The sequence below is a fragment of the Suricata suricatta genome, chromosome 8 (assembly GCF_006229205.1).
Source record: "Suricata suricatta isolate VVHF042 chromosome 8, meerkat_22Aug2017_6uvM2_HiC, whole genome shotgun sequence".
Lineage (NCBI taxonomy): Eukaryota > Metazoa > Chordata > Mammalia > Carnivora > Herpestidae > Suricata > Suricata suricatta.
In genome coordinates, this window is record NC_043707.1 from 31,511,250 (window position 1) to 31,535,752 (window position 24,503).

Consider the following 24,503-nt stretch of genomic DNA (forward strand, 5'->3'; position numbering starts at 1 on the left):
TTCTGCTCTCTGGGGGGCCCACACTAAGACCCTTGGACAGGACAGGGCGAAGTTCCCCGGAATGAGGATTTTATTGTTAAGTTCAATGCATAAAAAATAGTTTTGTTTTTTTCACATGGGCCACCTTTTTATTTTCTTTAAAAAAGAAGTTTGCATGTTCCACTAGAGCCCTGGAAAGCAGGCAGGGCAGGAGTTAATAGTCCTTAATGACCCCGAAACTGAAGCAGATAGAACATTTTGCGCCTGGATTCTGGTTTCTAAATAGGGTGAATAAATCATTTAAATGAGACAAAGTAAAAAAATCAAATGGAGTTTGTTTCACTATATTGTGCAGTAACAGAACCAGGTTATCAGAGGAGAGGTCAGTGTGAAAATCTGAACAGATCATCAACTGCACCAACTGTTAGGACGTTAATTTTTTTCAGAGTGTCATAAATTGGTCAAAGGTTGTATTTTAATGGTTCCGTCTTATGAGAAAATCGTGTTTTGGGGGATCATGGAGAGCTACTTTACATCATGGGTTTTTTTTTTTGGGGGGGTGCCTTCCTTTTGAGAAGCCGCCTGGAACTTGCTTCCGTAAAGTTACTTACAGCACACTCATGGGTGTGAAGACAGGTCTGTGGGGTGCAGTTGTTTTTAACTTTGAAATTAGGGGCGCCTGGGTGGCTCAGTCGGTTAAGCGTCAGGCTTCGGCTCAGGTCATGATCTCATGGTTCATAGGTTCAAGCCCCCCATCGGGCCTTGTGCTGACAGCTCAGAGCCTGGAGCCTGCTTCAGATTCTGTGTCTCCCTCTCTCTCTGACCCTCCCCTGCTCGCACTGTCTGTCTCTCAAAAATAAGTTAAAAAAACATAAAAATAATTAAAAAAAAATAAATTATACTCTTTTCTTCACCTGTAAAGTGTGTATTTACACAATGGAGGACAAAAAGCAAACACCACCAACATTGCCACCTAGAGGTGATAATTTATTGTTTTACCATGACCCAGAAGAGAAACAACATAAAGAGATATTACAATCCCCACAATCTCCTTCCCCAGCCTCCCTGCTCTAACATTCGTCCGACACCACCAGCCGCCTACAATGGACCACTGACTATAAATGCATGTAAATGTTATTTTGTTGCCATTTCTCATGATGGAAACTTTAGTCCTCAATCAAGTTTTCAAATCATTTTCAAGAGTTCCCTAGCTTTTAAAAACACAAACCACTTTTCCTCTAAGATTCCATTATTTATTCAAAGAAGGCTTCCTAGAAAGGTTAATGAGGATTTTAAAGGAACAAATTCAATTTAAAAATCATTCTTGAACATCTACCAAGTGTCTGGACTCTCCTAAGACTAGTGAAATGGGAAGCCAGGTTTCAACAGCAAGAAGTTAATTCTGCGGGTATTACAAAGACACATTTCTTCTTTGATCTAACTAATTCTAAACTAAGAAACTAGGGACTGACAGAACAGGAAAGATTTGTCTTATCCAGTCTACAGATAAACAAGACAATGCCTGAGTTAGCTCTCTATATAGATTTAGGCTTATCATGTTGACCTGGTTGTAATAATCTATATTTAACTACAAGTTAATAAAAATACAGTATATTCATTTTAAAATAATCGCTGATTTTGTTTGTAACCCTCCCCGCCCTTACCCCTACACTCGTATTATTTTTAGACCAAGACTTTCCTGCACAATCACCATCTGCCTGCTTCCCCCCTCCCCCATCTATTTGTTTTCGTGTAAGAACCCCTGCTACTAGCAGCAGCAGGTCGGAGCTGAACATGCTTTGTCCTTTGCTAGGGCAGAAAGAAACCTTAAACGGGTCGGTGGTTGAGGTGAGGAAAGCGAGTGAGCACTAACTCACACACCTGAGTCGGGGCGACTGCAACTGCCTAGTCCCTTTCCCTGGACTCAAAACCCAAATCTGAAACTGGAATGAAATCGGAGTTTTATGATCACCTTTCAATCACTTGCAGGTCTCATTTTTTTAGGTCTTAAAACATGTGGCCTCACTGTTTCATGAGTGCTTGCTGAAGGGAGAAGCTGAACTTGAAGTCCAATTAGCTTAGCTAATTACCGTGTAATTCTAAGTGAGCCATGATTCTTTATGTATATGGCGGGGAGAAATCTCAAACATTAAAAAAAAAAAGCTGTTAAAGTAATAATGTTTAGAAGTCAAACCTCATGCCTCTCCTTACCTTCCACTGTTTTAGGATAGAGAAAAACATGAGGTTTGTGGTATCTACTGTCATATAGAACAGTATGAAACTAAGTTCTCACATTAAGACATTCTGTTGTAGATGTCCAAAGTTACTTGTCCAGCTTTTGTTTGACCTGCAGAATTGGAGATGGCTTACCCTCCCTATAACTTCAAGTTTGTTTTACAAAGCTCTGAAAGGTAAAACAGATAATTTCATCTTCAGATATAATAAAATTTGAATAGCAAAATAAGTAACTGCTTTTAAATGTACAGTAGTGTATCCATTCTAAAAACAAAACCTAAACCTAGGTTAGGAAAACTCTGCAAATAATGCTTTTTATTAAACTCTCCAGTAGTAGTTGAAAAAAAAATCTACTCTAACTTCTATGAAAAGATCTATTTATACCAGTTAGTTTCCTCTGACTCTACATTTCACTTTGCAACCTGTAGACCTTCATTTGGTTTCCCAGATGGGGAACCCAGCCCCCTCATAAAGATTTCTGAGAAGTTGCTCAGAGTGGGACACACAAAATATGGCTCCTCTGGCACGTATTGCTGTCACAGACTACATTTTAATACTGTTACTCCAATTCACATAACGAATCTTCCATGAGAACGGTAGGATGAACCTGGTTAGCTAGCTTCAGATAAGGACATCAGGGTGTCCAGATCCTGAATAAAAGGTGATCAACTCTAGGATAGAAAGGAGGGAAAAATTCCTTCATTGCTATGAATCTTCACAAGCCTTCTTAATAATCACGGGAAGTGGGAACAGGAAAGGTACATAGCACAGCCAAAGCGAATACTACACGCTTCTAAAGGCTTATCAGAAAAACTTCCTGCCATGCCTGGAACTGGATGCATTTGTGCCTATTTTCCAGGAAAGAGCCCATCCTGGCGTTGTTAACCCGAATTGCCTAAGCATAAAGAATAGAGTTAGTGGGCAAAGCAGGACCATGGTTTACACAAGCAGGTCAGGTTAAGGGGTCCCACTGGGCCTTTCCAGTGCACTCCCTACTCTCAATTCCTGGAGAAGCCCCTCTTCCCCCACTTCACAAACTCAGAGAACCCATTTTCTTCGACTGAAATGGTGAGCTGGCAGCTAAGAGGTTCACTTCCTGGCTTTGAAGAGTAAATGCACAGGAAGCTGTCGATGTTTATAGGAACTGTTCCATTTTAGAGCCCTATTAACCTGTCTCTCCTAAGGGATCTACTAATCTCTTCTTCTGATTTGGTGAGCACCAAACTCTTTTAAGGTTTTCTCTCCTCTTCCCCCTCCTCCATTCTGTAAACCGACTTTTTGTCTATAACCCCATCAACTCCTTCTCTATTCACTCCAGAAGTTTGCTCTTTTGGAGTGATGTGTTCTGTCAAATAGATTAAAATGAAATACATTATCTGTTTACAGGGGAAACAAAGAACAACCCAGGTTGAAGGTACAAAACACAGACACTGACACTGTGGTCATACAAAATATATAGAAGTACATAATTCTTTAACGATTTTTGCCTTCTTTTTAGCATTTCCCCACATTTTTTCTTCTTCTTCTGAGGATCCTCTGGAGTTAAGATCAAGCTTCAGCTCTGCAGTGTTTCTGAAATTCATTACATGATTGGAACGTACTGACGGAATTCATTATTTTCTGTCCAAAGCCAACGAGTGGTATACATGAAAGTTTTCCTCACATACAATATTAATAAAGTTTATTTACAGTGTAAGCTTTTGGATGCTAAGGGCCGAGATGTGATGAAAGGCTTTGCCATTATTTATCACATTCCCAAGGTTCTTTTCTGGAATGAGTTTTCTGATATATGTAAGATGTCAATGGTCTCACATATCAAATGCAACGGGCTGTCTGTACACATTTAGCACAGTTTGACTTTTATGCCTTTAATCAAACACCAAGTGTCTTACATATCAAGGTGCCTCAGAGATCTGTATTTTCAGGCTGGAGTCTTGCCTGCCAGGTGGCACACAAATTCCCCCACAATCTGAAGAATTTTACTTGTCTCCCTGGCAGGTATATTTAAAAACCCTTCAAAAACTTCCATCAGGTCAACTAGCATCCTAATGGTTAACTATGGTGTACTTAAACTGTAAACAGGCTTTAGCCAGTCAAGAACTTGAGTGTCCTGACACACTAATGAGATGTGGTGAGCCTTTCTGTGACCCAATTATACTCTGCACCGAGCAGCTGATAAACAGACCGATGTGAAAGGTTTTCATAAATAGCCATAGCCTGTTCCACCCCCACCCGCAAAAAATGCATTTTCAAATGGCTGCTTTCAGAAGTGTGTCTGCTGAAGATGTGAGGCAACGGCTGCGGCTCCGCCATGGTCAGCACAGAAGAGAAATACGGGGGCCCAGGCTGGACTGAACTTTCCTTTTCAAAAAACCCCCAAAGCGATGGCAACATCAGCATGGAGTTGTGGCTAAAAAAAGGGGGAAAAAGGGGCCAACGTGGAACCAACCGAAATTCGTTCCCTTTCCAGAACAGCCAGTGCTCTGATCAGTGGCTGGGGTCAAGCGGCTCGCTGCTCAAGGTGCTCCCCAGGGGCAAGTCTTTGCTGACGAGCACCAGCCATGAAGCCTCCACTGTGGCTTCCTCTCTGAAGAAAACCTTAAAAGCACTTCTTCCACCTTCACTGACTATAAAAAGCTACGTAGGCATACTCCTCTGGAGTATCTCTTTTGTTAGTCTGAAACTGGACGGACTGAAATAGTCTGGTCACCAGTGGACTTCCTTGAAGCTTCCTCATGCGACACTGACAGGACTGCTTAGAAGCTACAGGGGAGCTGTGGTCAGTCCCAGCTCTACAGAGAGGCCAAAGAATTCCTGCTGGGCAGAATTTTTAGTTTGGTCTGGAGCTGAGGCCACAGCTGTCCCCACCTCACTGGTTCCCCATACAGCCATGCTGTCTCCCAGGCTTTAGCTGTTGGTCACCGAACAGTGTTTTAGTTGTTTCTTGATGGAAAACCTCAAACTCTATGTGGGGTTCTCCCATGAGGGGGAGTCTTCAGGTCTGCTCTTAGTCTGTTTCTAAATTCCTGCAGGGCTGTCCACCATCATTTGCATGCTCTCAGGAGCAGAGTAATCTCTACCCAAGTCCCTGAGGACTGTCGATGTAGCCCATGCTACCTGGGTCTCCTGTATGTGTATCTGAAAACCATCTGCCATTAGCTTCTAGGCAGTCAACTGCTTCTTCCTGCACAGATGATGGAACAGATGAGTTTCAGAACCTGATCTCAGTCTTCAGGGATGAGAAACAGAAAAGACACCATGCAGTTCAACTATGATACACCCAAACACGTCTCAGCTTGTTGGTGAGCTCCTCAGAGCAAACTTGTTTGGTAATTTCCAGCTAACAATATCAAATGCTTTTGCAAAGCTTCTGGAAAGTGTGTGTGTGTGTGTGTGTGTATGGGGGATGTACTCTATGTGTCTCCTTTTTCTGAAAATCAATCAAAATTACAGCGTCTGAACTATATTTTTTAGTTACAATTGAGTCAGAAAGTGCCTAAATGATCAGCTGACTAAATAGAATTCTGGCTAAGATCTTGTGCGACAGAAAGATGTCAAAAAATGGCCTTAGTAAATGTTCCTATTTTTAAGATGAGAACGATAGTCATTCTGACATTCCATGGTATTTACTCACAGATTTGTGTTTAGGAAGAGTCTATGCAGGCAGCTGGCCAGTGCCTATCTTTTATATTCAGGATAAAAACAGTATCAGACCCCAGAGCTTTCGCATGCCTTGAATGCTGAAGGTCCTCTTCAAAAGTTGGGCCAGGCTACCATACTTCAGGTACTCATGAATCGCACAGGCTTTATCATAAGCATAAAAAGTCCTGTTAGAAGTCAGGTATAATGAGTGCGTCTTAGGTGTTCAGCACTGTGTACAGTGCTGATGGGGATGTAAATATATCCCCTGGCGATCGAAGCATCTTTTTGCCGGGGGTGGGGGAGTGGTGATGAAAACTTTCATACACGGAACAATGGAGGATTAAAAGACAGTATACAATCAAGTGCTAGCTTGTGGAGAAATGCATTTAGGAGTGCCATAGTGCTTTAGGGATTTCGAGAAGGGAGAGCAGGGTTTTGAATCATTGTTGCCATTTCAGCAGGATTTATCTCAGTGATGAGGATAGAGCCATCTACATTTGTTGCAGTCCTTTGGAACCGTAGACTGGTGCGTGTACCCTCACTCAGGAAGAGCCAGAAATCTTTGGTTTGATACCGATCAGCACAGTCCTAGATTTCTATAGCTTTGGCAGGCTACCAGTGATCACATATATAACAATTGTCTCTAGAACTAGTTTCAGCAGCATGTCCCCATGCAGTTTTTGTTTCAACTGTTCCTCTTCTTTGAGAAATAAGGGATAACAAGATGCTGGCCAAGTAAGGTTTGTTGCAGCAAGCAGCTTTAAACCTCAGTATCGTTTTCACGGGGCCAATCTTAATCTTTCAATTCTGTATGTGGTTGCTGAGGCCGAGAGCGCCTTAAAAGGTATCCTCATTACTGAAAAGCTTGAGGTTTTGCCGTGATGTGTGCTTTCATCTTGTAAGGAAGTATCGTGAGGATTCTCCATGTGACTAGCTTTCCCCGGCAGGGGCTGTGTGGAGGGATTACATGCCCACAGACGATGCAAAGGCAGAGAACACTGCTGATGTAGCTACAAGGATCCTTAAGTATGACTTTTCCTTTTAATCTGTTGAGGCTGCCTTTTTTTCCCCTCCGTGGGCACACGTCCCTAAGGTAATTCTGGAAACAGAAGGGGAAATGGCTTGACTACTTCTTGTCTTACACACAGCTTTTCAGGAATGCTCCAAAGGCATCAAGGGAGGCAGGGCTGTACTCAGGGGCTCGCTCTCTGGTGTGGATTCTGTGGTGCAGAGTGAGGGTTGAGCTCCGGGTGAAGGCCTTGCCGCACTTGGTGCATTTGTACGGCTTTTCTCGCGTGTGAATTCTCCGGTGCAAGATAAGGTATGAGTTTCGGTTGAAAGCTTTTCCGCACTCACTACATTCATAGGGTTTCTCCCCTGTGTGGATCCGCTGATGTTTAGTAAGGTCTGAGCTCTGGCTGAAGGCCTTCCCACACTCGTTACATTCATAAGGTTTCTCTCCAGAGTGGATCCGTTGATGGAGAATGAGATTTGAACTGTGACTGAAGGCTTTGCCACACTCATTACATTCATGAGGCTTCTCTCCTGTGTGGATTCTCTGATGCAGGACAAGATTTGAGTTAAGACTGAAGGCTTTCCCACACTCGCTACATTCATAGGGCTTTTCTCCAGTGTGGATTATTTTATGGCGAATAAGGCTTGAACTCCTTGTGAAGCATTTACCACATTCATCACATCTGTGGGACTTCGTTCCTGTCGGAACCTCTTCGGGGGCATTAAAGTTTGAACTCAGACTAAAGCTTCTTCCCAAACCTTTGCCCTTCTCCCTTGGACCTCTCTCTCCCGTGGTGGGTTTTTTTTCCTTGACTGTAGCTGGCCCTGAATCTTTCTTTTCTCTCCTGGTTTTTTCCTCAGGGTTTTTCTGCTGCTTTTCTACTATTCTGCTCTGCTGTTCACGTTTTTCTGCAAAATCTTTCTGGAATCTTCCTGTTGTCTCCCCACGTGATGCTGAGTCTTCTGTGGTTTCAGCCTTTGAGGCTGACTCCTCACTCTCGTTCCTCTTTTCACAACCTGACACAACAGAAAATACAAATAGCACCATTTTCTTCTCAACATGTGGGGTAATCAATCAAGTGACATTGTTCTCCAAGAAGCTTCTACATGCCTGTGAAGTGGTCTCATAGTATCCACTGGGGATGAAATTGGAGAAAAACGGGAAGAGAATAGGGACAATGGGGAGCCAAGTTGGGGGAGGAGAGGGCAGACCCCGTGGAAGGACAGCAGGGGGACCGTGCTGAGAGCATGGTAGTGTGCACCCGGGAAGAGCAGAGGGAGCAGGACCAGTTAGGGAAGAAAGGGATGAGGAATGCAGGAGGTCACCATTTCCAGTTTTATGACTGGTCATTCCATAATTAATTTGAAGGAATATATGTTTAGAAAAATATTTCACTTCTAATATTAAGTATGAATTTGAAAAAAGAGAATGGACAGGTCTCTCCTAGAAAACAGTAAGTGGTATTAGCACAAAGAAAGGCATATACATAGTTAATAAAAGAAAAGTGAATACTCCTCCAATTCTGTGAGCTTTTTACAAGTTCATGGTTAACAGACAAACCAAGGCGCTCTGAACCTGGCAGGTTACGTGGGCCTTTAGACACAGGAGTGTATCTCCTCCAGCGAGAGCTGCGCAGAGTTATCAGAGCTCAAGTATCGGAGATGAGGGTGAAGAAGCTGGCTGGGGGATTAATAAACTAACTAGAACCTTCACTGACAGACCACTGAGAATAACAGAACTGAAAAGAAACTGAAAACAATTCTGGATAGGGCCCATGATGGAGATAACATAAAAAACCAAAGGTTTACGAATGCGAAGCTGATCCTCTTGGGTAGCAACCAGCACACTGAAACACTGGAATAGACTTTATTATAAACTGCTAAACTCTGTGTGTCATTATTTGCAAATAGAGATTGAAAACTGTTCAATAAACATGTACTACTATATATATTTAAATATATTTACACTTACATATATGTGTATATATATATACATATACACACAAACATACACACACACACACACACATATACATACATACATACACATCTATATTCACCTAGGGAAAACCCCAGATATCTCAACCCTATTCTTTATTTACTCAGGCTTTAAGAATCCTTTCCAAGTGGGTCTGCACTATCCCAAACAGGCCTCCGAAAGAAATTAGAGAGTTGAAAAGTACCAACCTCTGACTTTAGTGATTAAATCGCCATGAATACTGAACTACTCATAAGGAACAGGGAATTGATTCACTTCTTTTAATTCCAAGCCAAAGTCCTTAGTTATCTGGATAATTTCCAGACTGTACTCAATTTTTGTTTGTTTTTTGAAGTTATCGCAGGGTAGGTAACACCCTGCTCATAAACACAGATCAGTTCTTTGATTTAACCAGGAAATGATCACCCAGTTATATCTATGATCAAGACAAAACCTGAGGTTCCTTCTTCAGTTCCCTTCAATGACACCCCGTCCCCCCTCCCGCAGGCAGAAGTCTCACCGTGGACCTTCCATGAGACTATTTATTTGGGAGCTGCTTTCATGTACTGTCTTCCAGGGCTTGAGGTCTTGCAGGGACATATGGAAATGTTTGTCAATTATATCACCTTGACTTATCTGGATGATGTCTCTTAGAACTTTTTGTTCTTACTACTCGTTCAGGAACAGATCTCTCCACAGAAGACGAACATTAGGTTTGGAAACTGGGAATCCTAATCATAAGGAGGGTAACAGGTAACAAGTTCATGAATTACACAAAGCTGTTGTGGAGCTGTGCTTGCAGAATGGAAAAAGATAGAAAGCTCAGGGGAGGATGCTTGGTAAGTCCGGGAATATGGTCCTATATTATGATTAGACTGACGATCAGGTCTCACTGAACCTAACAGGAAATACAGATTCTACCCCGTTGACAGAGGCACCTACACTGCAACCCAAAGGGACCAGAGAATAATCCTAGGATCAGAGTGGTTGAACAGCTGAGGACTCAGAACACAGAGTATTTCTGATTTCTAACAGCAAAAACTACCAAAAGGTAAAAAATCCACTTGGAACCAGGGAATCACAGTATTCGGCTTTGGGGGCTAAATGAACACAATCATGCTCCTTCTCTTAACTTAAAAAAAGGGGGCTCAGTAGTTTCTCAATCCTTGTCAACTCTCAACTGACCACATCAGAGATCCCACAACTAACAAAAAAAGATGCAAAACAATCTTAGACAATAATCCTGCATTAGTCTTACCCTGGAAAAACACATTCCCATAATTCTCCTGCCTGTTGTCCCTATTGAGATTCCTCCGAGCCAGGTTCTGACATCCCCATTCCTCCAGGATGAGGGACACGGCCATGTCCTCGATCTTCACCATTGCCTGAAATAATATGAGAGCCCCACACTCAGTTCCCCCAAAGCTCAGGGACAATCCCATCACCCAAACCTGGATTTGGGGGACAGGACTGAATGCAAACCTATAGGATGCTGGGAAAGAAAAAGTGACCATAAGGCTCTGGTGGATGGGATTGGGGGAATTGGGGCTACTCTGTGGTTAGGGGCATCAAGATTGTGTCCTGGGAGAAGAAAGCTAAGAAAGCACCAGGAAGAGAGGCAGAATGAGGGTCTCAGGAGGGCAGAGGGGCCCACAGCTCACCTGGGAATCTGCCGTGAATAGTGCAGATGCCATCGCCTGGTCTCTGGGACTCCCCTCGTGATGAGGGGCAGCAACGTGGGTGGCAGGTAGAGCTGAGGGAGGAGAAAGGAGCTGTGAGTGAAACCAGCTCTGCGCTGGGCCTCCCCTCCAAGAAGGGTCCGGGGCACTCCCTTTCCTACACCTGCATGTTCAATGTTCAGTGTTTAACTACAGAATAGTTAACAAGAGAGAGTCTAACAAAGAAAAAGACTTTCAGGCATGAGTCACAAGGCATCATAAAAGGGCCCTTAAAATCACTGGGTCCAATCCCTTTGGTTTATGAGGGGGAATCCAAGTCCTGAGGGGGTAAATGACTTGTCTAACGTCACACGGTTAAGAATGGCAGAGCCAGCTTCCTATTCTCAATTATGGATGTGGGTCATTCAGTCTGTGATTCAAGTTTGGCTACAATTTTCTGTAGTCCAAGGAACCAGAGGATCAGAATTTTATTGCGTTGTGAAAAATATTAACATGAGTGCTAACAATCTTTTGTAGTATGTCTTGGAACGCAAGGCACCAAGGGAGTCTTTTCTGGTCATTTTTTGTGCTTCTACTTTCCTCCCTCTCTTAGCCACGGTTTTCTGATAAAACATATACATGGTTCAAATGTCGACGAGACATTTACAAGTATATAAAAGTGTGGGTTGACACTGATCTAATACAAGACATTGATCAGATGATCACACTAACTGCAATGTGTTAAGAACAACTACACAAATTTCTAAAGTGCAAATTTAAAATCTTCTGTTGCCAAGATGAGATTTGGAAGTGTTAGTGGATAAACAGATGATATTACTGAGCTGCAAAGATAGAAGAGAAATGAATTTGAAACTGAATTACTAAATTCTGTAACTATTTCAGACCACAGGACTAGAAGACAACCTTCTGAGAATTAGGAAGACTCTAGAGGAGGGGTAGTGCCAAGAGGGAATTGAGGATAAATGTAAATGCTGAATTCCCTGAAGATCTATTTACTAAGTATCAATAGTAGGTGTCAGGCCTCTAAAGCTGCTACTCCAGGGACAGAAAGCCCTAATCTGGCACTTAAAACTAAAAATACTCTCTTCAATTTTCTGATTTCCCACTTGTCAAGTGTGGAGAGACATCGCAACCCCTAGAAAGGACATGTTTGAGACCAGATGGACAGTGGTGGATCAAACATCACAGTGCACTGAGTTACATGGATTTCTCCAGCACAGAGAAGAGCTTCCTGAAGCTCGAATAGTCGCGCCTTAAATGCCATCACAAATAAACGCATTAGATGAGAAACGTGTCTTTACCAACTCTTCTCGAACAACCAGACTTTTAGTGTATTATTGTTTTTAGAGATGTTCCATGTACCTACTTTGATTTTTAAATTGGATAAAGACATTAATATTTCTCTCAAGGAAAAAAAATTTTAAACTGATTTTTATTTATATGACCCTGAAATAATTTTTTTCTTCATGTTCCTCACAAAAAACCAAAATATTTTTTCTATCTTTTCCTGTGTGAAATTTTGGAACCTAGAAAAAGATGTTATACAACATTCTTATACATTTTAAATAAAATGAATTTTACTTTTTACTTAATTTTATTTTTAATTTTTTAAGATTTATTATTGAGAGACAAAGACACACAGAGCATGAGCACGGGAGGGGCAGAGAGAGGAGGAGACACAGAATCTGAAGCAGGCTCCAGGCTCTGAGCTGTCAGCACAGAGCCTGACATGGGATTCAAACTCACAAAGTATGAAATCATGACCTGAGCTGAAGTCGGATGCTTAACCGACTGAGCCACCCAGGTGCCCCATAAAACGAATTTTAAAAAATGATCCTTTTCAAGGCAACTTAAGACATTTACAAGTGTTTCAAAACCTAGGCTGGAAATATATTACCTCTTCCCAGCACTTTCCTGTAAAAATATCTGCTGGACATACAGAATGCTAACCATTCCAAGAATAATGTAATGTCCACCCCAGTTCATGACACACATTTTATTTACCTTCTCAGTAACATTAACTCTTTTTTTTTCTAGTAACATTAATTCTTAAGGTTGAGCTGTAAGTTTTGTTTCGCCCAATATTTAGTAATAATGACAAAAATGTGTAATGATTAAAAAAAAAAAAACAAAGCATGTTTAAAAAAATTTTTATTACAGGCCCTCAGCAACACAGAGCGGGCACTCCCACCCCAGACCGTTTGCTTTCCCCCACATGAAACCTTGCTTCTTACCCCGTGACTGCAAGAGGCGAGGCTTCCGAGATGAATGCTTGAAATGGGACTGGGTGGCCTCATGATGAAGGTCAAAGCTCGAGGACTCCTGTACTGGGTCCAGGGGCACCATCCCTCTGGCAAGCATCTCAGGCCCATGAACTTGACCTGGGACCTGAGGACAAACAGTGGACTTGTGGGTAAATCACTTTTTAAACAGAAGTTTCAACAAACAAAAAGGTGGTATGTATAGCGAGTGGGTGCAGGGGAAGGAGGCCAGAGCACCTCTTAGCATCCGAGTGGAGCAGAAAGAATAACTGCCACAAAGACCACCAGTGCCAGCTTCAAACTGCAACTCTCCCTTTGCTCCAGGTTTACAGCCCAAGTGCTGCTTACACAGAATAGGTTCCACCCTCTCCTTACCTGCTGTCCTGACAAATCAAGCTCCAAATCTTCCAGAAGGGTCACGGCCTCCTCCCCACTATCAGGACGGTACTCCTGCAGCCAGACTTGGAGCTCCTTGGGCAGGATGGAGAGGAACTGCTCCAGTACCAGCAGCTCCAGGATCTGCTCCTTGGTGTTTATCTCTGGTCGTAGCCACTGATGACAAAGTTCCTTCAGTCGACTCAGAGCCTCTCGAGGCCCAAAAGTGTTCTGGTAACAGAAGTGCCTGAAACGTTGGCGGAAAATCTCTGGGTCGGGAGGAGGCGTCTCCTGCAGGCTGGAATCCTGCCCCCACATGTGGTCTTCTTCATCTTCCTCTTCTACCTTCACTATCACGATACCATCCTTCTCTTGGGCAGCCTGTGGGGACAGACCTGTGGCTTCCCTGGATTCTGCAGTCATCATTCAGGCTCAGGGAGCTGACTTGATCCAAATAGGGTCTGTGCTCTCCTTTCTATTCTAGATGTTTTCTGATATGTTTTGGTATTGTTCCTGACATAGTAAACAAAATTATTAGTACCTTTATGAAAAGTGACCTCTGTCAACACATCATACAAGACTGTACATCAAGGCACTGAAGATGTCTCTGAATAGCAAAGAAAAAACAAAGTCTCCAGAGTTGCACTGTTTTCACTGTCACTTTATATGTTAAGGCTTGCAGAGAGAGGGCTGCCTGGTTGGCTCAGTCGGTAGAGTATGTGACACTCTATCTTGGGGTTATGAGTTTGAGTCCGTGTTGGGTGCAGCGATTACTTAAAAAAATATATATTTTTAAGTTTATTTATTTAGAGACAGAGAGAGAGAATCCCAAGCAGATTCTACATTGTCAGTGCAGAGCCTGAGGTGGGGCTTGAACTCACAAACCATGGAGATCAGACCTGAGCCAAAATCAACAGTCAGGCATTTAACTAACTGAGCCACTTAGGCGACCCTTAAAAAAAACAAAATCATTAAAAATTTTTTTTTTTATGTTTTTTATTTATTTTTGAGAGACAAGAGAGAGACAGCATGAGCAGGGGAGGGTCAGAGAGAGAGGGAAATACAGAATCCGAAGTAGGCTCCAGGTTCTGAGCTAGCTGTCAGCACAGAGCCCGACGCGGGGCTCGAACCCACGAACAGTGAGATCATGACCTAAGCCGAAGCCAGAAGCTGAATGCTTAATCGACTTAGCCACTCAGGTGCCCCAAAAAATAAAATCTTAAAAACAAAAAGTTTGCAGAGAGAAACCTCCAACCGGCAATTCCACCCTTAGGGTGTATCCCTGAGTCTGAACACCTAACCTCCAGGACAGCGGGTTAGGACATCATGCTTCTACAGCGTGGGGCCCAGACAGAGCTGCATGTTGGCAGGGTGCCAGGTCCCAGGCTTCAAGCAGTTCGCGCATCATCTTATTTCCACACACAACAGCCCTAGCAAGGAGACACAGCCGCGAGTGCCATTTTACAGATGGCATGTTGCAAGTTAACATTAGCACCTTCCTTTGGTTAAATGCCGAACTGTCACATGTCATAGAGTGCGTCCCAAGGAAAAAGTGGGAGTCTCCCTCTTCCACACAGAGGGCTGACAAAGTTCCCTCATTTCACTGTTCACTTCTAGGTACGGTGATATTTCCCGGTTTATCTGAGACCAGTTATGTGGAATAATGGATTATTTTATCCAGCTTGAACTAATCTTGCCTTCATAAAAGAGACAAGTACAGGGGCAGGCAAACTGGGTAGACAGGGTTTAGACTTCCGGGTCTTAAATAAATAAATCATAGGAATATAATGTACAACACAGTGACTGCAGTGAATAACACTGTACTGCATATTTCAAAGTTGCTAAGTGGTCTTAAAAACTGTCATCACAAGAAAAAAACATTTTAACTGTGGTTGACAGATGTTAACTAGATTTATTGTGGTGATCGTTTTGCCCAAATATCAAACCATTATGTTGTACACCTGTAACTAATAGGATCTTATATGTCAATTACATCTGGAAAGAAAGAAAAGAAAAATAAAAAACCAAGCACCTTAAGGACTCCAGCAGAAAAAACACAATTCAAAGAAATACAAATGGAAACACATGTGCACAAGAAAACGGCACAGGTGAAGCCTCTCTCTAAAACAAGGTTTTACTCACCGATTAGTGGGTAAGAACTAATGTCCATCTAATCAAACACACCATTAAGTGACATGGTGCTGCTTTTAAAAAACAAGTGTATGGGGGGCAGGGGGGGACAACCCTGTTATGTAATTGTAATTGCCAGAGATGATACTAAGTATCCTGGACAAACCTTCTCATCTGTAACATTTAAAAAACTTGTAAATACTTTCTATACTGCATAAAATCTTCCAAATGGAGAACTTTCGGGTCTTGAAAGTCTGTTTTTGTGTTTTTAAAGGAGAAGATTTTTCTTTTTTTTTTTTTTTTAATGTTTATTTTGAGGACAGAGAGCGCTCAAGTGAGTGCACAAGGAGAGGGGCAGGGAGAGAATCCGAAGCAGGCTCCATGCTGTGAGTGCAGGGCTTGATCCCACCGTGGTATCATAACCTAAGCCGAAATCAAGAGTCCGAAACTTAACCGACTGGGCCACCCAGGCGACCCAAAAGTCCGTTTTTTAAAAACCCAAAACAGGGGTGCCTGGGTGACTCAGTCAGTTAAGCTTCAGACTCTTGATTTGGCTCAGGTCATGATCCCACAGTTCATGGGACTGAGCCCCGAGTCAGGGTCCGCACCACTGCCAGTGTGGAGGCTGCTTGGGATTCTCTCTCCCTTTATCAGTGCCATTCTTCCCCTGCTTGCATGTGTGTGCACTTGCTTTCTCTCAAAGTAAACTTAAAAAAACTTTAAAAAAAAAAACCCTAAAACACCTTTGATTCTTTTTTAAAGTTTATTTATTTTGAGAAATAAAGGCATGGTGAGAGGAAGAGAGAAAATCCCAAGGAGGCTCCAAGCTGACAGTGGTACAAAGCTTGACACGGGGGCTCAATCCCACAAACCATGAAATCATGACCTGAGCTGAAATCAAGCGTCTGGGGCATAACTGAAGAGACCACCCAGGGACCCTTTGAGTTTTTTAAAAGTAGATTCTATGCCCAACATGTGGCTTGAACTCACAACCCCCAAGATCATGCTCTAATGACTGAGCCAGCCAGGCATGCCACCTTTTGATTATAAGGACAGATGATTTAAGGGAATGAAAAATGGAAATGTACTAGCTGAATTTCAACAACAAAAATTTTGCATGGTGGACAGGACCAATCATGAGTTACTAAGCAGAAGTGACAATGTATTTCTTCCATCTGAATTGACAAATCTTTGTGAGGCATCTTTTTTCTCCTAAACTGCATCAAATTCAAGTTTTAGAGATAGAGCATTCAATTGCTGTATCATCCAAAGCCGGGAACTTTAAGCTAGAAAGCATTTTTAATTACATGGCTCTCATTTAAGACAATTTTGGGGAATTCTGGTAGAAAAGGGATCACATACAATTAAAGCACAATATTTTTAGGGCGCCTGTGTGGCTCAGTCGGTTGAGCCAGGTCATGATCTCACGGTTCGTGGGTTCGAGCCCCGCATCGAGCTCTGTGCTGACAGCTAGCTCAGAGCCTGGAGCTGCTTCAGATTCTGTATCTCCCTCTCTCTCTAACCCTCCCCTGCTTGTGCTGTCTCTCTCGGTCTCTCAAAAAATAAATTAAAAAAACATAAAAAATATTTAAAAATACACAATATTTTTCAATAGCACAATTAAACAAATTGTTTTATTATACAAATTGCTGGTATAATAATACATGTACAATTTTTATAAATAATTTTTAAAGATACGAATGTGTCCCAAAAAAGCTGGGAGGTGACTTTTTTTTTTTTTAAATCACCATTTTGCATGTCATCCCTGTGCAGGGGCCATGCTGATCTCGGCATCATTCCAATCTGACCACACGTGCTGCTGAAGTGAGCACTGGCGACGAGTATTTTAGTCTGAGATTTCTCACAGGGTTGGTAGAATCTTACTTTTTTTGTCCTTAGAAAAATCAAAATCCTTATTAAAGTAGCAGACTCTAAGAACAACAAAGAACATTACATTCAAAAAGGCTTTCTACAGACATAGAAATAAAAAGAAATGGGGAATTCAGTCATTTTCCCCCAATGATGTTAAGCTGGTCAAGTCCAGTGCAAACCATCCCCCAGCCCTTCTGCTGATTTCCTTCAGACTGGTTTTGCACCTCATCCTCCTTGCTGCAGTAAATACATTTTTCAACTTCAGAAAAGCCTTAGTAAAATCCTTATGGCTAATTTCCTAAACATCTCTCTCTCCAGGGCTACAATATGCCAAGTCCTCTTAGAGAGGGGGGGATACAGAGATGAGAAGCAGGATTCCTATTTTTACACAAAGAATTAGAGTACAAAGTAGAAGGTGCCAACTGTTCTAAGGAGGTTTCAGTATCAGTGCTAGAGGATCCAGGGAAGTAACCAATGTGTCAACAAGGCCACGTCTGGGAAGAGGCAGGCCTGGAGCTAGGGCACAGGAAGAGCCAAGACCCCCGGAGGAAAGCTGCCCCCACAGGAACAGGCAGCTGAGACAGGCAGTCCAATGGATCACTTTTTTGCCTAGCGTCTTCTCAACCAGAGGCCAAATAATTCCCATAAGCTTTAGTTTCTTCAATTTCATTCAGTTTCCAAGCACTAGGGAGAAGTTCTGTCAGGTCTGGCTTCCTTTCTTTGGTTTCCTGCTTCACTCCTACCTTACTAAACCTCTATAGCTTTCTTTCTTCCTTCTCTTTTCTTTTTCTTTAAAAAATGTTTATTTTTGAGAGTGAGAGTGTGAAAGGAGGCAGAGAGAGAGACGGAGACAAAAGTTCCAAAGTGGGCTCTGTGCTGAGTATAAGCAGGGGAGAGGCAGAAGGAGAAAGAGGGAGACACAGAATGTGAAGCAGGCTCCAGGCTCCAAGCTATAAGCACAGAGCCCGACACAGGGCTCAAAGCCACAGACTATGAGATCATGGCCTGAGCTGAAGTTGGACGCTTAACCAACTGTGCCAGCCAGGTGCCCCTAAACTTCCACAGCTTTCCAGTCACCAACCTCCAGTACCTGGTCCCAGTTTCCTCTCAGGTTCACTGTTGGCATCAATTTCTTCCCCTCTCCCTCGTGAACCTTTTCCATCCACAAAAGAGGTAGCTCCTAAATATGCCTTGGATTCTGATCGCCATCCTTTTCTCACACACAGTCAATGTCTGGGACTTCCTCTCCCAGTCTCCTTGGCCTGTTCAAATCCTATGCATCCTTTAGAGCTTAGCTAAAATGCCACTTGCTTCTCATCGCTGTTCAAAAACATACATTCAGGGGCAGAACAGTAAGAACTGATATTCCTTGAATGTTTCCACGTACAGATATTAAGTACTTTACAGAATTCTCCTGGCAGGGAGCTAGATGATCATCTTACTTTACAATGACAAAACTAAGGCTTAGTGATGTTAAATAACATACCCAAGGTCAAACAGCAATTAAAGGGTAGAGGCAGGATTTGGTATTAGGACCCCTCAGTTCAAGCTCCAGCCATCATGCCAGACTTTCTGTCCCAACATGTGGGGTAAGGAAGAGCTGTGCGCACACAGATTCTTTCCCAGAGGAAAGGCCTCTGAAGGTGCCCGTGAAGGATCACCTCCAAGGATTGGGTCTCCTCTGCCTGTTTTCACCAGGGAGCTGTGTGGCTAAGGAGACACAGCAGGAGACGCAAGTAGGAATTGTCTCAAATTTAACCAGGGGCAACTGAGCAGGACTGGTGCAGAAATTAGACTAGCACCAGAAAATTTTCATATTTTAATGAAAAATTTATCCTGTCTCAGCTATATAAAGGAGACTAAAGGAAAGCAATCTTGTGCCCACACCTAGGCCAGAGTTTTATAGACTGGGATACTTCTTGGGGCACCCGACTGGCTCAGGTGGTGGAGCATGTGACTCCTGATCTCGGGGTTGTGAGTTCAAGCCCTACATTGGGCAAATGGTTTGCTTGGGGAAAAGAAAAAAAAATGGGATGTTTCTTGGGTCAGTGAGACTCAAGAAGAAACTGAGGAGTTAGTGAGACCCAAAGGGGCAGAGATGAGGGCATGGGCACATCCCCAATTATGAAAGGCCCTTTTCCCCATCCCTCAACATTTCTGCTCCCACTCAGGGAAAGAGAAAAGCCACAAGAGCACAACAGTGAGAAGGGTTGGCTTTATTTTGGGTTTCTCAGATGATCTGAGCAAACAGAGAGTTTTCTCCTCTCTCTAAACTTCTAGCCCAAATGCTCTGTCAAGCATCTGCTATGGAAGTTATATTTCTTTCTCTGTAATTTAAGTGTTCATGCCTTCCTCCTCAACTGGACTAATGCTAAAGTGGGTTTCTTCATTTTTTTTAATTGTTATTTTATAAGTAAGCTCTATGCCCACTGCGGGGCTTGAACCCACCACTCAGAGATCAAGAGTCACAGGCTCCACCAACTGAGCCAGCCAAGTGCCCCAGCATATGCTTCTCTGTACCTCTTACGCCACTTAGTAGGATTTCTTGCAAACATCAGGTTGTTTTTTTAATTTTTAAATTTATTTAATTTATTTTTGAGAGACAGAGAGAGACAGTGCGAGCAGGGGAGGGTCAGAGAGAGAGGGAGACACAGAACCGGAAGCAGGCTCCAGGCTCTGAACTAAGTGTCAGCAGAGCCCGATGCGGGGCTCGAACCCACAATCCATGAGATCATGACCTGAGTCGAAGCCGGACACTTCCCTGACTGAGCCAGCCAGGTGCCCCCAAATACTTCTTTAGAACTGATTTTGGGGTGCCTGGGTGGCTCAGTCAGTTGGGTGTTTGGCTTCAACTCAGGTCATGATCTCACGGTTCGTGGGTTCGAGCCCCGCGTTGGGCTCTGTGCTGACAGCTAGCTCAGAGCCTGGAGCCTGCTTCAGATTCTGCGTCTCCCTCTCTCTCTGACCCTCCCCTGCTTGCGCGGTCTCTCTCAAATAAATTAAAAACATTAAAAAAAATACTTGATTGAAATTACAACATGATATTTTTTTGCTCACTCATACAGCACCCAGTATGGACCTCAAATTAGCCCCAGAAGCTACTTGGAAAAGCTTCAATAAGCTACCCTGCCGCTTACCAGCTAATCATTTTAGGTAAGTTAATATGTCTCTGCATTTGTGCAATGGGAATAAAAAAACACATTATTTTCCTCACAAAGTTGTTGTGATGCTTACACGAGTTAATATATATAAAGCACTTTGAAAGTATCAGCATTCAGTAGGCAGAATTGTGTACCATAATTGTTTTCCACAAACTTAAGGGCTATGACTGTACTTTCCAATTTTCAGCCTGCTTAAAACATTAAGCAACAGGAGAATTCCTGTAACAGTGAAAGTGGCACAGGTTGGAATACCTAACTTCTAGTCTCCCACAAATAAGATACATCCCTGAGCGAGTTATTCAACTCCTCTGACACTCGGTATCCTTATCTGTCAAATGGGGGAGGGGAGCAGAACACTACCTCTGGGGTCCCTCTGAGCTGAAAAACACTGACACCCTATCTGATTTAGATAAGATTACCCCCAGCCACTGGTTCTCACCAAGGAGAAATACCAACGATTTTCTTACAAAAAGGGCTTGGAGTTACAAGCTCGGTTTATTCATGAATAAAGGCTATTTTCTAAGCAGGCCAGTTATCTCTTCCAGAGCATAGTCTTGAAAGTTTAAACAAACAGCACCCTCCCTTCCCCTTTTTGAACAGAGTTAAAAATTTATTTATTTATTTTTTTAAATATTTTTGAGAGAGAGAGAGAGAAGCACGCGTGTGCAGAGGGACAGATAGGGAGGGAGACAGAGGATCTGAAGCAGGGCTCTGTGCTGACAGCAAAGAGCACAACCCGGGGCTTGAACTCAGGAACCCTAAGATCGTGACCTGCGCCAAAATCAGATGCTTAACCAACTGAGACACACAGGCACCTCGTATTTTCTTTTCTTTTCTTTGTGAGAGAGGGTGAGGGCGCACGCCTGCACAGGGAAGAGTGGCAGAGGGAGAGAGGATCTTAAGCAGGCTCCATGTTCAGTATGAAGCCTGATGTGGGGCTCCTTGCGGGGTTCGATCCCACAACCCTCGGATCATGATCTGAGCTGAAATCAAGAGTCAGTCGATCAACCCAATGAGCCACCTGGGTGCCTTAAACTTTTTTTTTTTTTTTAATATGAAAAAGCTCCCTTTAAAAGAAAGCCAGCTACCCAAAGAATACAAATACTACCTCAGAATGAAAAGGTGAATTTAATATAGCACTCACCTGTATTGAAATGCAATATAAAGTTAGAAAAAAACCTTAATGTTTACATCAAGTAGAAAATCAGCAAAAGACTATGTATATGAAGCAGCTAGCTTCCTTGTTGGTACTTTAAGACTAGGGAAAACTGCCTGAATTAATGAATGGGTATCTTGCACAGTAATTCAGAGACAATATAAACTTGGAGACACATTCTGGGGCAAATTATCCTTATGGTTCCCTTTGTAATAAAACGATTTCTCCACATATGGCCGGCATATATACTAACAGTACTTTGTTGATCTGGTTACAATGAATTCTCCACAATTCAATTCAATGAGTATTTACTGACCACCTCAAATCCGCCTAGCACTGGCCTGTACAATAAATGCTTTCTTTGGTCCCAGGCCATGTAACAGCCACTCTCTATAATCAAAGTACCTTATTGTGTCCTGGAGCCACAGCAGGAAAGGGAGGGGAGGGGCGCAGTGTCAGGCCAAACCGTAGCTGATTTTTTTTTTCCGACTGCATTGAGCAAATCAAATAATTTGAAAGTGGGAAGACCTTTTGAGAAAATCGAGTTAATTTTATTGATGACAAAACTGAGAGCTGGAGAAGAGTCCTGCGTTATCCAAGGTCACTCGGGCAATCAGCCTCCTACTGGCCTGGTGCGATTTCCACAAATTCCCTTCACTCTTCTTCACCCACTCTAAGACAAGCAGAGTTAAGTACCCAGAACGGAGGGAGCGGGGTGAAGCCCAGTAATCTTCCAGACACACCACTTCTAAAGTCTTCAAAAGACTTTAGAAAAAAAGAGAAAATGGGATGTACAAAATCTCTACCACATCCGAACCACGTCTTTATCCACTCTAAGCTTCCAATGCTCTTTAGTCACCTCTCGAGGGTGGGGTGAGAGGCAGGTGATCTGGAAACACGTAAGCGGCACCTCAAAATGTGTTAATTACTCAGCCTTCTGCATTTTTCACCTCGAGGTGCTGAAGGACCCCGAAAAGAAAAAAAAAAAAACTCTCACTGGAATCAAAGCAAATGGCGACGAAGGACGTGCAGTAAAATCAGATAGGGGTCGGCTCGCTCGCGACCCGGTTCTCAGAAACGTCAAAGGACGATGACGACATTGCGGGCGAGGGGTCTGGAAGGGGCCCGCAGACGGTTTCTCCCCAGGGCTCCGGGTACCCCCGGCCACGAGACCCTCGCCCCCTCCCCGCCTGGACCCGGGGCAGGGCGGGACGTCTCCCAGGGAACGGCGCTTCCAACCGCCGGGCCAGGGGAGGACAGGGGCTTGGACTCTCTCCACACTCCGCCCGGGCGGCCTGGAGGGGACCCCGGGGCCGCAGCTGCAGAGCCCACCCTCACGCACACACCCTGCGGCCCCGCCCGCCCTCCCCAGAGGCCGGCCCCAAGTCTCACCGTGAGCCCCGGGAGCGGCCTGGGGGCGCTGGGCGAGAATGGGGAGCTGACTCTGGGGCTCAGGCCGGCCGAAGGGCGCTGCACACGGACCTAGGCCCTCCCGACGCCTCGACACAGACACAATGAGTCACAAAGGCCGGAAGTGTGTCAGCATCTCGCCTTCCGGGACTGAGCTGCGCTTCCGGGTCCCCTCTAGGAGCGCAGGAGGATTTTGCATCTCGATTCCCGAATGACTGGATCCCCCTCTCGCGCCCTGTGTGCTCAAGCCTCCAGTCTTAAGGTGACCGCGCTCTGCTTGTACGCTGGGAATTAACGCGGAGAACGGACCCGGGGTTAAGGTTCAGGCTTACGAGACACAGACATCCAGCTGAGACACCAATCCATATGATAATTCGATTCCTCTCCTGTCCTTTCCATTTCAGGCAGTCATTGTAGTAATTATAGTTATTATTAAGCAATAATAATTCTTAGTAATTGTAAGCCTGTGGCCAAGGAACTGAAACAGGGGTGTGTAAACAGAGGAAGATCAAAGTGAAGCCAGGGATGGCTGGTTTCATAGAACTGCCATGGTAGCTTCTCTCTGACCCCGGAGATGTCAGTCAATTAAGTGCGTGGTGTTTTCCAATACCTGGCCTGTGGACAAAGGACACATTTCCACAACCAGAGTGGTTACAAGATTCTGTGTTTTGCTCATGTGGCATATGTTATTACAGCAGTTGAAGAGGAGTTTTCAGAGTAATAACAGACACTTTTGCCTTCAGGGTGCTTTCAAAACCTGCGGTAATTCTGGCCTCACCTTTACCTGGGAAAGTCAACCTTGCTCTATCTTCCATGTGAGGGTGACCAAGGGCTCTAATGGTTGTAACTTTGCTCTTTATTCCAAGTCAAGTTCATGAGAAAGACTGAACTTAGTAGTGGTTGCATGACTCCTATTGCTTGGGAGAGATTACTTTTTTTTAATAGTTTAATGTCAAGTTGGTTTCCATGTAACACCCAGTGCTCTTCCCCACAAGTGCCCTCCTCCATGACTATCACCCTCCTTTCCTTTTCCCCCTCCCCCTTCAGCCCTCAGTTTGTTTTCAGTATTCAAGAGTCTCTCAGGTTTGCCTCCCTTGGGAGAGATTACTTAAAAAACAAAACAAAACAAAAAAAACCTCGATGGGGCGCCTGGGTTGATCAGTGGGTTAAGCATCTAACTCTTGAATTTGGCTCAGATTATGATTTCATGGTGGTGAGGAGAGATCCAGTGCCATCTCAGCATGGAGACTGCTTAGGATTCTCTCTCTCTCCTCTCCCTGCCCCTCCCCCACCAATTCTCTCTCACTCCCCCCCAAAAAACATGAAAACTAGACGCAATTACAGTATCATTAAATAAAAATTCCAAAGTGTAGAAAGAAAAATCACTTGTAATCCCTCCAGACTGTGATGGCTAACCAGACTGTGATGGCTTTAATTTATCTGTTTCCTCTGCTTTCATATATATCTTTTTTTTTAATTTTTTAATGTTTATTTATTTATTTATTTATTATTATTTTTTTCAATATTTTATTGTCAAGTTGTTTTCCATACAACACCCAGTGCTCTTCCCCACAAGTGCCCTCCACCATCACCACCACCTCTTTTCCCCCC

At 43.6% G+C, this 24,503-nt stretch overlaps 1 protein-coding gene and 1 non-coding gene across 2 annotated transcripts in view; both read right to left on the reverse strand.

Annotated features, from left to right (window-relative positions):
* The window catches only part of ZNF3 (zinc finger protein 3), a 64,743-nt gene extending 41,744 nt beyond the window's left edge, over window positions 1–22,999 (reverse strand). Inside the window, exons 1-6 of the mRNA XM_029946882.1 lie at window positions 22,875–22,999; window positions 13,164–13,676; window positions 12,762–12,915; window positions 10,510–10,601; window positions 10,107–10,233; window positions 7,050–7,887 (exon numbers count right to left, since the gene is read on the reverse strand). Of these exons, the coding sequence (XP_029802742.1) occupies window positions 7,050–7,887; window positions 10,107–10,233; window positions 10,510–10,601; window positions 12,762–12,915; window positions 13,164–13,589 (1,637 nt within the window). The 5' untranslated portion in view covers window positions 13,590–13,676; window positions 22,875–22,999. The remainder of the gene's footprint in view (window positions 1–7,049; window positions 7,888–10,106; window positions 10,234–10,509; window positions 10,602–12,761; window positions 12,916–13,163; window positions 13,677–22,874) is intronic.
* Window positions 17,022–17,125, reverse strand: LOC115300538. Its single transcript, XR_003912708.1, has one exon. It is a non-coding gene; the product is annotated as a U6 spliceosomal RNA (small nuclear RNA).
* Window positions 23,000–24,503: the final 1,504 nt, after the last annotated feature.